The sequence below is a fragment of the Coenobita brevimanus genome, chromosome 74, assembly GCF_032717465.1.
Source record: "Coenobita brevimanus isolate Jiangsu-jjx chromosome 74, ASM3271746v2, whole genome shotgun sequence".
Lineage (NCBI taxonomy): Eukaryota > Metazoa > Arthropoda > Malacostraca > Decapoda > Coenobitidae > Coenobita > Coenobita brevimanus.
In genome coordinates, this window is record NC_137027.1 from 16,219,378 (window position 1) to 16,233,968 (window position 14,591).

Here is a 14,591-nt window from a genome sequence, read left to right on the forward strand (position 1 = left end):
TCTTTCACTTCTGAAATTGAATCTGGCTGTGGAACCCACCATTCTGTTGTCCCTGTATTTACTTTGTTGATATGTGACATTTGTGATTGTGTTATTATCTGCTATAATGAAGTCGACTTCATTCTTTGTTTCTCCATTTCGATTTCTCCAGGTGGATTTTCTCCCTGTTCTTTTGTGAAAGAATGTGTTCATTATTCTCATGTTATACATTTCAGCAAAACTTACCACCATTTCACCTGTTATTCCTTTCTCTCACTCCAATTGGCTTCCCCATTTTTCGATTAGCCAGCTTTTGCACTGGTCTCTGATGAGTTTATTATATCTGGTCTTTTCTTCTTCCATAATCTGGAAGATGTAACCGTAGAATGTTTCTATTTCTTCATCTGAGTTTTGAGAAGTCTGTGGATATACTTCTATTACTTTCAAGGTATATCTTTTGCCAAGTCTAATTACAATCCATGATACTCTGTCAGATTCATTGCTGAATTAAACAATGTTTTCTGCAAGGTTTCTGTAAATTAGAAATTTTACACCACTAACTCCTTCATTTTACACTCCACTGTAGTAAAATAGGTGGTTGCTGTCATGGAGATGAAATAATTTTTCTTCTTTTCTGTGATCTCACTCACACCTATTTTAAATATTCCAATCATTTTTTTTTTTTTATAATTTATTCATTAATGTATCAAGCTTGAAATCTTCGTGTCTTCTTGCATTGTATTTCTAGGTCTTCATTAATTTCAGTTTGTTTCATGTCCTGGTTTCTGATTTTCCGAGACAGTGCATACTCACTGTTGGTGGCACAGAGCCCAGAAGTACAGGAGGCAGGGCAGTTGGATCTTTACTAGACGATGATCAAACAGGAACGCCCATGAAATCATTAACAATAGAATTCATGTTTGGTTGGTGGGATTGTTGCATATAATCTCACCTCCCAGCGCTTCAGTTTCTGGTGATGTGGAATTTTTTGTGCCATCTTATACAGTATATTCGGCGGAGCCCCATATATCATGCCATGGTCCGTACTGTCTAAGACGGTACCTTGTATATCTGCAAGGCCTTCATCTAGCCACCACCCGGGTAAGTGCCATGTAGCAGTGGGATCCTGCCCCTGGAGATACGAGTGATCCCGCAGTAATTTCCTGATCCTAACCATGTCAAGGTCCTAATTGCTACTGTGCCCTCAGCTGCAGCCGGACTGGAGTCAGGAGTCGCAGATGGTGGTGGATATAATAAGTCCGGCTCTGGCCATGGACTCCCTTCCATCATCGCACCCCATCAGCAACGTCATAAATGACCCCAACGAAATCAGTCAGATATTCGATACCATCTCCTACAATAAAGGTGAGGCAGTGGTGGAGCTCCGGAGGGAAATTAAGCTCAGTCTGACAAAATTAAGCTCGAATACTAGACTTACAGTATGAAATCTAAGTTAGTTATTGTCTGTACAAGGGCTGTGTAACTTGCAGACCTTACTTTTCCTGGAACAAACCTTCAGAAAAAAACAAAATCCACTTCTTATACTAATAAAAACAAAAAGCTTCTGCAAACAACGTTGAACTCTCCTCCACACACACACACACACACACACACACACATTCTTCCCTATGTCACCCACAACAACTCTTCGTTTCTTCCAGGTGCCGCCATTATAAGGATGATGAATTACTTCCTAACCGAAGCCACATTCAAGAAGGGCCTGACTAGCTACTTGAAAACATTGTAAGTCCTTATGAAACTGAAAATGAGGGACTAATACGTATTCCCTTAAGCCTTAGGATGTGTTTGTAATATAATTGTTGCTATTCCTTGACGACTTCTTTCTGATTACGTTAGAGTTTTCGGACTTCAGAGGATGGAGATAAGATTCATTTCCCCTTGAATACGAGAAATGTATTTTAAGTTGTCAGTCAGCAGGAAGAAGAGCGAATATGACATTACTGGATTGAAAGGGTTAAAGTTTGATCTTTATTATTTATCCCTGTACTTGTAATTAAGGCATACTTTGTGTTTTCGCCTTTCTTTTAATGTGTGAAAAGCAGAAAGCTGTGACAATTATTCATCATAGCTTATGTGATTTAATATCCAGTTAGATCAGCGAGTAAGATATTGTGTTCAGAATGACAGCACACATGTAACAAAGTATGAATTAATTAATCTGTAATGATTCCCTGCCTCTTTTTTGGCTCCATTTCCACACTGCCTTCATTCACTCAGCACATTATCCTCCTCCTCATGGATTAGTTCTCCATACTCATCAGTATAGCTCACATTCATCCATTCCAACTTGTTATCTCTTTCTTCACCAATCTCTCCCTTTCCACTCACCTCCTCATTATTTCATTCCTAATCAACCATTTACATCCCTTCTTCTCGCCCTCAGTCCCATGCTCTCTCTCTCTCTCTGACAAACCAATTATACTCACGTGCAAGTTTCCTCATCCCGCAGTCAATATTCTGTGGCGACCCAGGACGACTTGTGGCATCACTTAACTGAGGCCGCATATGAGGACGAGACCCTGGCTGCTGACTTGACGGTGAAGGAAATTATGGATACTTGGACACTGCAGATGAACTACCCCGTCCTAACCATCACCAGGAGACACGACAACACCGCTGTGGCAACGCAGGTACAGTTGCGGTCTGCAGTTCCTTTTATACTATGGTGGTACCATTCTTAACTGGCGGTTTGGGTGGGGCACGAACCTCTGTACAGTTTGCCACGTTTTCCATACCCGCGTGCCACTCTCTCTCTCTCTCTCTCTCTCTCTCTCTCTCCAGGGGGGAGATGTGCGTCACCCTAGGGAATTTTGTTTCTTTTGTCTTATAAACTTGTGCTTTCATTTATTTTGTTTTTATTATATCTAATTATATTTTAAAATATTATTGTTTTACATATGGCGCCAGATGACCTCACTATTGTGGCGCCATGATTTGTTTTCATTCAATCACTCTCTCCCTCCCTCGTTCCCTCCCTTCCTCCATCTCTCAGCTGCACTCAACACTGCCCCTGGTCTGCCTTCCCCCCCCCCTCTCTCTCTCTCTCTCTCTCTCATCTGTGGTATTTCAGGATACATTTTGGTTATTTTCTTTTACGTTATAATGTACACTCGCTCTAGAAAGTATCGGTGAAAATATGTGTTAAATATTATGACACGCGGAACAAAGGAAACTGGAAATTGCGGTTCTGTCCTCCCACACGCAGGCATCTCTGACGATAAATGACTGCTATATCAGATACCTCTTATGTCCTTCATAATGAGTAGGGAATGGCAGTAGATGTTATAATATATACAGGTATTAACGGGCTATCACTGCCACATGATCGAATCATTCCCGATGACATCGGACCCACAGTGCACCGATACTTTCTGGAGCGAGTGTACATATTGTAAATTTGACTTTATTTCCACACCACCCAGGAGGTAAAAGTCTTGGCGCGTCCTTTTTTAAGAGGTGTCCCCAAACAGGCCTAGGATAGAGGAAGCTCTGGCCAGGTGGGACTGGGTGTGTGTGAGTGTTGCCGCTCACGAGGGTTTAATGTTTTTTTTTTTTTCACTAAGAAATTGACACATTTTTACTTATATTCCTGCACATTATCTTATAATCATAATTGTGACATTATTACCAACTCCAGAAATACGGTAACAGCCAATAAAAGTGACTACTTTTTTTTAAGCAACACTGTAAAATATTTATACCACGTTTCTGTATTGCCGTATAAATATTTTACGCATAATAAGTTTACTGTTCTTTCATATATTATAATACACACGATACCATTATATTCTTATGTGTTTATCTTATTGTGATGCCTATTACATATATCAGAGCCGTTCACATAGCGGGTATGGAACACGTGGCATCACTGTACAGAGGTTCGTGCCCCACCCAAACCGCCACTTAAGAATGGTACCACCATAACTGGAACCTTTGTCAGAACCTAATGGGACTTTGACTAATTAACCGTTAAGATGAATCGGGTTGAAGGGCTGGAATGTTACCGGATGCTTAATTAAAATACTGATCGTACCTATGCGTAGTCAGTACAGATAATAACAGGTCGCCAGAACGACCGACTATTACATTCTTCATAGCTCCAAGCTATTGTATCGGTGTGTGCATATGAATGATAAAAAAGGAGGTTCTCTTGCACCCACTACTTCCTCCAGTACAATAGCCGGCAGAAAATCGAGTAAATGTATCACGCATCTTGGAAAGACCACAGTCTAAGTAATATACAGTCGTCTCACGCTTGGTTCAAAATTTGGAGCATCCCGCGCATGACGTCATGGGGTCCCTGAGCCGTCAGTTGGCTCCGAGCAGCGGATGGGAGTAGGTGCATTTGCCCTCAGTCTCTTCTCACTCGTGCAGGAAGTACAGACGAGCGGCATTTGAAAACATGCCAGTTTAAATATGGAATAATTTCCGAAGCTGAAGAGGTCAAAATTAGATTCAAAAGTTTACCTTTATCAAAGAAAATTAAAGATTATAAAGTTTTATAAGACGATGAGTGACGTTTGAAGAATATTATCCAACCACTGTGTACACGTACGTCCGCATGTTGTGCTATAATACATGCTTGCATTTACTTCAAATGTCACTTATCGTTTTATTAAACTTTATAATCAAATTTAATTTTCTTTGGTAATGGTATTTTTAAAGCTAACTTTGATCTCTTTAGCTTTGGAAATTATTCCATATTTAAACTGGCTGCTTATATTGCAAGCAGTTTACAAATAAAAATATTTGTGTTAAATAAGAAGAGCTGTAGAATTATCACGCTCCTCAGTGTTGCATAAACCAATTAGCAGCCTTAATTCAAACGTTTCTTGGCTCTAGCCAGCAGAGCTGAGTGAACAGGGTATACTTGTCACACTTGAGTTATTCCTTTACTTTTCGTTTTCTATTTGGAATGCCAGGTGACGTCATCCTCATGATTTCATCAACCTGCTCGTGAAATGACTGTATATTACTTAGACTGTGGGAAAGACCATGGACATTTTCTTCTTATAACGGAAAGAGGTTATGTGTCACATGCGAGTATTCAGTGGCTGATTAATAAATAGGAAGAATTACATAGAGTACTCAACCATGATTACTTCTAGCCACCGAATTGCCAGCATTGTTGTCAGCCTAAGGAAAAAACTGATACCTATAATATTTCACTAGAGTTTCAATAATATCTAGTTCTAGCAGTAATATCTGTTTCTGATTCTTCATTGTATTATTCTCTGCATATCTTTTGAATCTACAGTAAGCAGTTACTTATCTGACTCGGACAATCAAATCATGACCATTTTTCTTCCAGCTACTCTTCACTGTCTCGTATTCCTGACACTATTCTCATAGTATCATCTGACCTGATTCTGCATCGCCACTAAGTATTTTAGTATTGTATCACGATGTTAATGATTTTGCATTTTTCCTTTACATTTTCAAACTTCTTGCCTCTCCCACTCAGGTTGGTGAAGCCATATTCCTTTGTTCTCCTTCCTTATGTCGCGAGTAGATACTGCAGTTATAGCTCATAAAACAGTCACAAATAAATCAGCAGGTGTCCTACTACCTGCCCTCCGTTTTACTCTTGATGTACTACATAACTTTCCTGAACCCACCAGACCTACCATTTATCTTACCCATACGACACTAGAACCATTAATTACAATATTCTAAGGTCTAATTCCACACAAGCACATCCAGGACAATGTATTGTATAATCAGCCAGAGAGGTTCTGAAATGACTGTTAGGTGAAAGTGTACCTTAGCGATATTGCTCCATATGCTTTGGTGTGTGTGGTGGCTGAATAATTGATAATTTAGGGTGATGTCAAACTCGAATTGCCCTTGCTCTTATTTTCCGGACTCTCCCAGAGGCATGACAAAGTAACATGAAAATGTGTATTTTATACCTGTCTCTAAAAAGGAATGATGAGAGGGGCGAGGAGAGAGAGAGAGAGAGAGCGTGGAACCGTGCACAACCTCCCAAACTTCTCCTGGTTCCACGTTTCTGTCGCCAGTCTAAGTCAGCAGAGGCATCGAAGCCTTCAGTTTAGTTATATTTGTTTTATTCATTTAGGCACCTTTTTGTGACACACACACACACACACACACACACACACACACATATATATATATATATATATATATATATATATATATTGTAGGTGGGGGCGCTCACCATCCACTCACTTGATGTAGTGCTGCTGTCAGAGTCTGCTCTTTCCTCTCCTCCATCCTTCTTTCCTTCGATCCTCTACTGTCTTTCCTTCATTCTTTCCTCGTCCTTCTGCCTACGGGTGACTTTACACTCCCTCTTCTGCCTTTCTTTCCTTCATGCTTTCCTCTTACTTCTGCTTGTGGGTGACTTCACACTGAGTGACAAGCCAAATGGTTTCCTGTACACCAGGAAATCATTTACTACGCTGGGTGGTAACCATATAACCAAATTAGGGCGCCTGGTGGTTGAGTGCGTAATTACGGCGTTCCAATCGGATTGAGCCGGTGAAGTTTTATATTCAAGTGGTGATTGGGATTTATTGCTCACGTAATACCACTCAGGGATGAGTGAGGCTGGTCACTCTCACCTTAAATATCAGGACCAACTTGCCTGGTCCCGGGCTCCTACGCTTCTCATGGGGCAACCTAGGATTGGATGATATATATATATATATATATATATATATATATATATATATATATATATATATAAAGTGTCTGGACGGTCTAAGGAAATGCAAAGGGCCACCTTCTTAAAATGCAAGGTTAACATGAAAGACTGTGCCTCTGGTACGGCTGTGTAGGCTACCTTGCTGTTGCTGGGGCCAGTCTGTGTGCTGGCTGTGAAATGACTGATGTAAGATAATCAATTCCATAGTAATGCAGTAAGTCAGAGACAGAGGCGTTTCCAGGTCCAGACGTTTGGATAGTCCGGTAATAAATTTTACTTGATTCAGTGACTTAAAATATATTGTTATTAGAATCAGACATGCAGTACAGCATTTCGGATATCATCTTTTTGTACTTCAAAATGCAAAACACACTGGGAGTCTTAATATTTTTTTTTTTTTTTTACTTTCTCGTGGTCGAGTCTTCTATAGTTTTTAACTCCAATTAACGCCACACGATCATACTCAGATGTGAGTGAGTCATAGGAATTTGAGTGATAAAAGGCTACTGGTACATCTCGAGAATAATATTGTTAGTATCCCTCTCCTGAATAAGCGGATATTCGCGAAAACAAGGGGCAATATCATTGCACAGAGATTCGAATACTTTGTCTTGGATGGCACACATCGAATCATTCTAACCTATAATGTTATACAAAGTCTGAGAAAGCAGTATCTTTCTCAACACTAAGATGTGAATCAAACTTTCATTTTGATGTTTGCGACTTAGTTATAAAACGATAAAAGACTATGATTTTCTACATTAGCTATATACATACAGTACAGTATATGCGTTGCTGATTGGATTCACCGGCAATATTACATTGCTTCTGTTTCAGCATATCCATTTAGGTGAACCTAAACTCACTGCTGTGTCAAATCGCACTTTTCACATGATTTTCACTAAAATGAGACAGATTCATCCAACTGACTATACCTCTGATATCCAAGAGGCTAATACGATTAGATCCATTAGTATACAGCAATGACCATGATTAGCACTGTTTGAATACATACTTCAGCCAGTAGGTGAGATGTCTGAGGGATTCATTTTGAGGAGCTAAATTATGTTCTTATGGACCTGATGTCCTATGGGACATCCAGCGTCCAAGATTTACACTGAAATTGGTGTGATATATTCTTTTGATCCTACTGTACACATATTTACAAGCATACTAATGACGACAGTATGTTCAGCATTGTCTTTGACAGCATGGACAAAAACGACAATTGCAAAGCGAAAGGACCCGTGTTATTCAACGTCTCGACACCAAACTTCCTCAGGAACGACACAGAGTGGTAGCAACAAGCGACTTAAATAGTTCAGACCAGTGGCATCAGTAACAAAAAATAAACAAATAGATAACTAGAGGTCCCCCAAGGGGGAAATCACACCAGCCTCTAACCGATACATATCTAGCGAGGCTCGGAATATGACCTTGACCTTCACCTATTTTCACCAATTTCGAACTCTTAGATTTTCATCCCTACAACACACCTGTAAAATTTTATGACATCTTGAGCGGTTGCGAAGTTGTCGTGATAACAGACAAACAGACCATGACATACTTTAACCATTTACAAACTCACTGGAGATTTTTGTGATGATATCGTGCGCAGATGTGAAGTTATCGTGCTAGCAAACACAGACAAAAAAAAAAAAAAAAAAAAAAAACTGAAAGCAATACCCGCAGGAGATTTTCATCCTTACTTCACACTTGTAAAATTTGGCGATGATATCTTGAGGGGTTGCGAAGTCACCGTGGTAACAGACAGACAGACCTTGACCAACTTTAACCCATTTCGAACTTTTGATTTTTTTTCTTTCAGCTACACACCTGTAAAATTTTTTGATGATATCTTGAGCAGTTGCGAACACACACACACACACACACACACACACACACAAACTGGAAACAATACCAGTTTTGCTTCGCGGGTGGCAACAATCATAGTCATGAGGCAAATAATTTGACCAAGTCTGGCTTACCCCTGGTTAACAAGAATGCCAATGATTGTCTGTTTATTCATTGCCAGACGCCTCAATCCCGTAAGGGATGGCCACAAACAAATCTCCTCCATGTCTCCCTGTCCAGTGCCATTTCACTGCCCTGCTCCCGGATCACATTCCCCTCTCTCATATACCTCTCCACTCCATCCCTCCATTTCATCCTCGGCCTCCCCCTCCCTCTCCCCCTCCCTCTCCCCCCCTCCACCTCACGGTCTCCCCCTCCCTCTCCCCCCTCCACCTCACTCGCATACACTTTCCTCTTTAGTCTCTCACTCTCCATCCTCTTCACATGGCCAAACCACCTCAATGTATTTCTCCTAATGCTTTCTATCACATCCTCATCCACACCACAACGCTCCTTCACTCCCTCCTTTGCCAGTTTGTCTCTCCACGTAACTCTACATGCTACTTCCATGCTCACTTACCTGATCCTTACCACTGCTTTCAAAGAACCAGCAACCTTTCTTCCCTGTTGTATCCTTTCAAGCACCTCGTCCTCTAAACTTCCGTCCTTACTCATCACACTACCCAAGAAAAACGCACTTACATTTTCCAATTCCTCCTCATCCGGCCTCACTGTACATTCAGTGACTTCATTTCTCTCTTCCCTGCCTTCACCTTTAGATTCCGTTTATGACAAACTCTCCCAAACTCATTAAACAAGCCTTGCAGTTCCCCTTCATCTTCACTTAACAATATACTAACATCTACAAACAACAGTACAGGGAGCTTCCAAACACTGCCCCCTCTTATTAGGGTCGCTCAAGCATCCACTGCCCTACCTTGTACGTCCCTTTTAACCCCATCCATATTCAGATTGAACAACCATGGGGACATGACACATCCTTCTTACAGGCCAACATTCAAACAGAAAAATTTACTCAGTTCTCTTTCCACACGCACTACAGCCTTAGCCTCCTCATACATACTTTTTGTCACGGGGGAATGTGAATTTAAGAATAAGGCTGATATTAATAAAAGATAAACACAAGAAATTGACTTGTGAAATCAGGTAGTAAGTTTTACTTTATGCTAGCTTACTTCGCCAATTCTGTAAAGGCAAGAATTTTATAAACTTTCTCAACAGTACACAGCGGAGACTATGTACTCACGAATGCTGTATCATTAGTACTGTTAGCCTCTGAGAGAGTGTGATCTTTACCCCCTGACAATCAATACTTAATAATGATAATGAACAAGTTCTTGCTGATGCTAACTCCTGGCTGGCACAAGGGATTTAAGTTTTGATACGAAAGAACTGGCCTAAATACCGCTTGTGATTAATATAAGAAGTTTGTGCTAACTGGGAGTAGCAAACTAAATTAAGCTCAATATGGAGAGATCGAACACCATTAATACAGTTAAGAGTTCAAAGAAAAGAACTGTAAATTAATTGATTACAATAAACTAAATTTACATTACATGAATCTCAAAATGAATTCAAAAGGGGAATTCACTGTCACAGGGGGACTGGTGAATTCAAATAACAAAGGAAATACACTCACTCGCTCATTCAAAGCTAATCAGACTTAAGGCTAAGAAAACGAATGAAAATACTGGTGAGTGAAGGGAACGGAGCTGAAGCTACGAAAGACTGGGCATCTGTCTGTTGCACACCACGTGCTGCTATTCACTGCTCAACTCACCGCAACCGCTCACCAAACTCGGCAGGGAAATATGGGGAATCGTTGAACTGGTGGAGATTGTAGGTGCTAGAAGACCTCCTTTCTCAGCTCTGGCACAACAAACCCCGTCCTATAGCTGCTCAACACCGACTGACTCATGTAACCAGGATGGGCACAGCCCAAATCAATGGTCGAGAGGCAATGTGAGAACGACAACTACACAAAAATTTTTGCTCAGTGACATGCATTGTCTGTATAGAAAGACAGTCACTTATGAAACAATGACAAGGGTTATGAAACTCATTATGATCTGAGTAAAAAAACGAGGCAGTTAACGGTCTGAGCGAAAATTTACGCATCTCAGTGTAATTCAGAAGTTCCCTTATATGATACTAGTACATTGTCGCGAATTAATTCGTGATATTACGCCCCATCAAAATGAAATTTTTCATAGAAAATTTAACATTAGGTGATATTTACATCCTAAGTCGGTCACACCAAATTCACACTTTGGTGGGTGTACTATCCTGCTACAGGTGAAAATCACTGTCCCCACTGAGCGTAAAAACCTTGTATTTACGTTAATAGAAGCAAGCTTGAGGGAAAAAACTCCGTTACAATGGTGAAAAATCCTGTACTCAGGTCAAACTGAGCAAAAGTTAACTACATTTACATTAACAACTAATTGTTATGTAGCATGGTGTATGTAATACACGGTGCAGGTGTGACAGTTGTAGTGTAACTGTACCTATGTGTAAAATGATATAATACAAAATAATTAAGTGGAGACGACGAGGCAGAAGAGAAGAAACGGCAGCATGCAGCAGAGATGATCAGCTGATCTGCATCGTAACACTGCTGCACCCGCCACTGTACCTGCAAAATCTATCAAGGTGAAACATCAAAAGTGTCAGTGTGACAAACAGTTTTTATTAAATTACAATATCTCTCTCTGCCTTGTAGTCACTACATATGCAACAAAAAGTACACTATTATTTTCTTAATGGATACATTATTAACCAGGAAACGTAGTCCTTGGATTGCATATGTCTCTGAGGACCCCTGTTGTTTACTGGTTAAACCTAGATTCTTACCCAGGAAACATGCTAGTCCTTGGATTGCATAAATCTCTGAGGACGGCCAGTAGTTTACTGGTTAAGCCTACATTATTAACCAGGAAACGTGCTAATCCTTGGAGTGCTCAAATCTCTCAGAACGGGCAGTTTACTAGTTAAACCTAACTCTACACTTACAATTAATATCGGCAAGCTGAGAATCCCTATGCAAACTCCGGCAGATCACATTTTAACACCCAGTGTGGGTGTGAACACTTATGTGGATAATGCACATATTCTCCGGGAATCCTCAGAAAGGCCCACAGCTCGAGATGCTCCACAAAGTAATTCAGACACAGGCTTGGATTGCCCCTACGGGTTTCCCAAACTTCCCCTTAACCTACGGTCCACATGTATATGCAGGTCCTGGACGTAATGTGTCCTGTGGGACCAACGGGCGAGATGTCAGGTCTTACTGGTACACTGTTAACTGGGAACCAAGCTGGTCCTTGGATTGCATAAATCTCTGAGGACGCCTGTTTTACAGAATCCAGCATACAACAGTTGCCCATGTTAGTCGTCAGTTAGCAGATGAGACATCAGGTCTGCACCTACATTGTCACTTCCCTTGATGTATCTCACAACAAGGTTAAACTGCTGCAAACATAGTGTCCAGCATGTCAGTCTTGCATTAGCCGTCTTAGTTGTGCTGAGGCTAGTGAGTGGCATATGATCGGCTTCCAGAGTGAATGGTGCTCCATATAAATAATAGTAGTATTTCTTAACACTGTCAACCATGGCCAAGAGTTCCTTCTGAACAGTACTGTAATGCCTCTCGGCAGGTTTTAGCTTACGGCTGTGGTATGCCACTGGGAAAATTCCACCTTCTGATTCTTGCATTAGTACAGCACCTACTCCATCTTGTGAAGCATTGGTGCGCAGTACGAAAGGTTTATTGGAATCAGGCAACTGCAAGATAGGCTCCTTACACAGCATATTCTTGAGAGTGGCAAAAAATCTCTCTTGTGCTTCTTCCCATTCAGTGGTATTTGGAGCATGTCTCCAAAGCACCTCGTACAGCGGTTGGGCAATGAGAGCAAAACTGGGGATAAAACTTCTATAATACCCCATTAGGCCAAGGAATGCCCTAGCCTGTTTCTTGGTCACAGGCCTTGGAGCTTTCTTAACCTTTCTGATCTTGTTGTCCTGACACCTGCAGCGATTGTTGCCAACAATATGTCTGAGGAACTCCACCTCACTGTGCACAATTTTACACTTGCTAGGCTTCACAGTCATGTTGAAACTCTGGAGTCTACTGAAGTTAATTTCCATGAGTCTGAGGTGCTCCTCCAATGTGGCAGAATGAACGAGGACATCGTCAACGAACATTTCTACTTACAATACCATAGAGCACTTGTCTCATGGCACGATTGAATACTGCTGGGAAATTGGTAAGTCCAAATGGGAGGACTTTATACTGATACAACCCCCTAGGAGTAGCAAAGGCAGTGAACTGACAGCTCTCGGGGTGAAAGGGAATCTGAAAGAATCCCTTCACCAAATCGAGCTTCGTGAAATATCTTGACACTGCCAGCTTGGAGAAGACGGTAATATGGTCACCCACTGGCTCAGCATCCACTTTCGTGATTGCATTTAGCCCCCCATAATCACCACAAATCCTGACTCCACCATCCTTCTTGCAGACTACTACCAATGGACTACAGTAAGATGAGGACTTTTCATTAATACCTGCAATCTCCATGTTGGCAATTTCCTTGTCTACTGCATCCAGTAGTCGCATGGGAATCGGATATGGCTTAACCTTTACAGGAGTATTGCTGGTCAACTCAATATTGTGACACTCAACCTTTGCGAGTCTACGTTGGTAAGAGAAGACATCAGCATACCGACAGAGCAGTGACCTTATGGCATTCTGGTCACCTAATGCTAAGTCAGTGTTAAGTAAGATATCTCCAGCAGTCTTCTCCTGATGGGACTGAATGGTTAAGGGCTCATCATCGTGGTCATCAGCTGGGATCACCGCATCCGCCCCGGTTTCTTCCAGTGGCTGGTCACTGTTATTGCCTACTCATGGGCCAGTCTCCTCGGGGTTTGACTCTTATGATAAGCCTTCAACATATTAACATGGAACCTTTTACGAAGATTTCCTATCTGAATTATGTAGCTGAGGTCTGTAATGCGCTCTACTACATCATATGGACACTTCCATTGTGCCAACAACTTGTTCTTGGCAGTGGGGAGTAACACCAAGCATTTATAGCCTGGACTGAACTTCCAAAGTTTTGCTTTCTTATCATAATAAGCTTTCTGACTTCGTGCGCCTTGATCAATTCTTCTTTGGCTAACTCACACATCGACTGGAGGTGATCAGCTAAATCAAGGACATAGGTGTAGGTGGTCTTGACTTCAGGGTCACGTTCTTCATCGTCCCATAAGTCACGAAGGATTTGAAGTGGCCCACGGACCGACCTTCGTACACCAGTTCAAAAGGTGAGGACTTCAAAGAATGCTGTTGGGCTTCTTGGTAAGCAAATAGAAGAGGAGCAATGAACCATGGCCATTCCTTTGGCTGTTCAGTGGCCATGCGCTTAAGCATCTTCTTGAGAGTCCTGATGAACCTCTCACACAACACATTACACATGAGATGATAGGGTGTAGTTCACAAGCCTCGGATGGACAACAACCTAAATGCTTTGTTCATCATTGCAGAGGTGAACTGTGAACCCCGGTCGCTTAAGACCTCCTTGGAGATACCTACACGACAGAACACTTCAATCAGTGCCTCAGCAACAGTGATGGGCTCTATATTCTTAAGGGCCATGGCTTCAGGCCTCCGTGTGCTGAAATCAATGATAGTGAGGATATACTTTGATCCATCACTAGCCCTAGGAGAGATTGGCCCAATAATGTCACCTGCTACTCTCTCGAACGGTTCAAAGATAGGCATTGGTTTCGATGGCGCAGGATGGACACGTCCCAGGTCAGTGGCACGCTGACACACATCACAGGAACACACAAGTTTAGTTATTTCCTGTCTTATTCCTGGCTGGAAAAGGTCAGAATGGATGCGGTCAGAGGTTTTCTTTTGGCCCATGTGACCTCCCATCACTGAACAATGACCTAATTCAAACACTGCTTGGTGATACTGCACGGGAATGACGAACTGCAATCGAACCTCACCCTGGGGTGTTTGTGATTCACGGTACAGCCG

At 41.6% G+C, this 14,591-nt stretch overlaps 1 protein-coding gene across 1 annotated transcript in view; it reads left to right on the top strand.

Annotated features, from left to right (window-relative positions):
- Window positions 1–14,591, top strand: part of LOC145407787 (aminopeptidase N-like) — a 364,550-nt gene that overhangs the window by 149,542 nt on the left and 200,417 nt on the right. Inside the window, exons 7-9 of the mRNA XM_080278651.1 lie at window positions 1,188–1,344; window positions 1,641–1,722; window positions 2,450–2,630. Of these exons, the coding sequence (XP_080134777.1) occupies window positions 1,188–1,344; window positions 1,641–1,722; window positions 2,450–2,630 (420 nt within the window). The remainder of the gene's footprint in view (window positions 1–1,187; window positions 1,345–1,640; window positions 1,723–2,449; window positions 2,631–14,591) is intronic.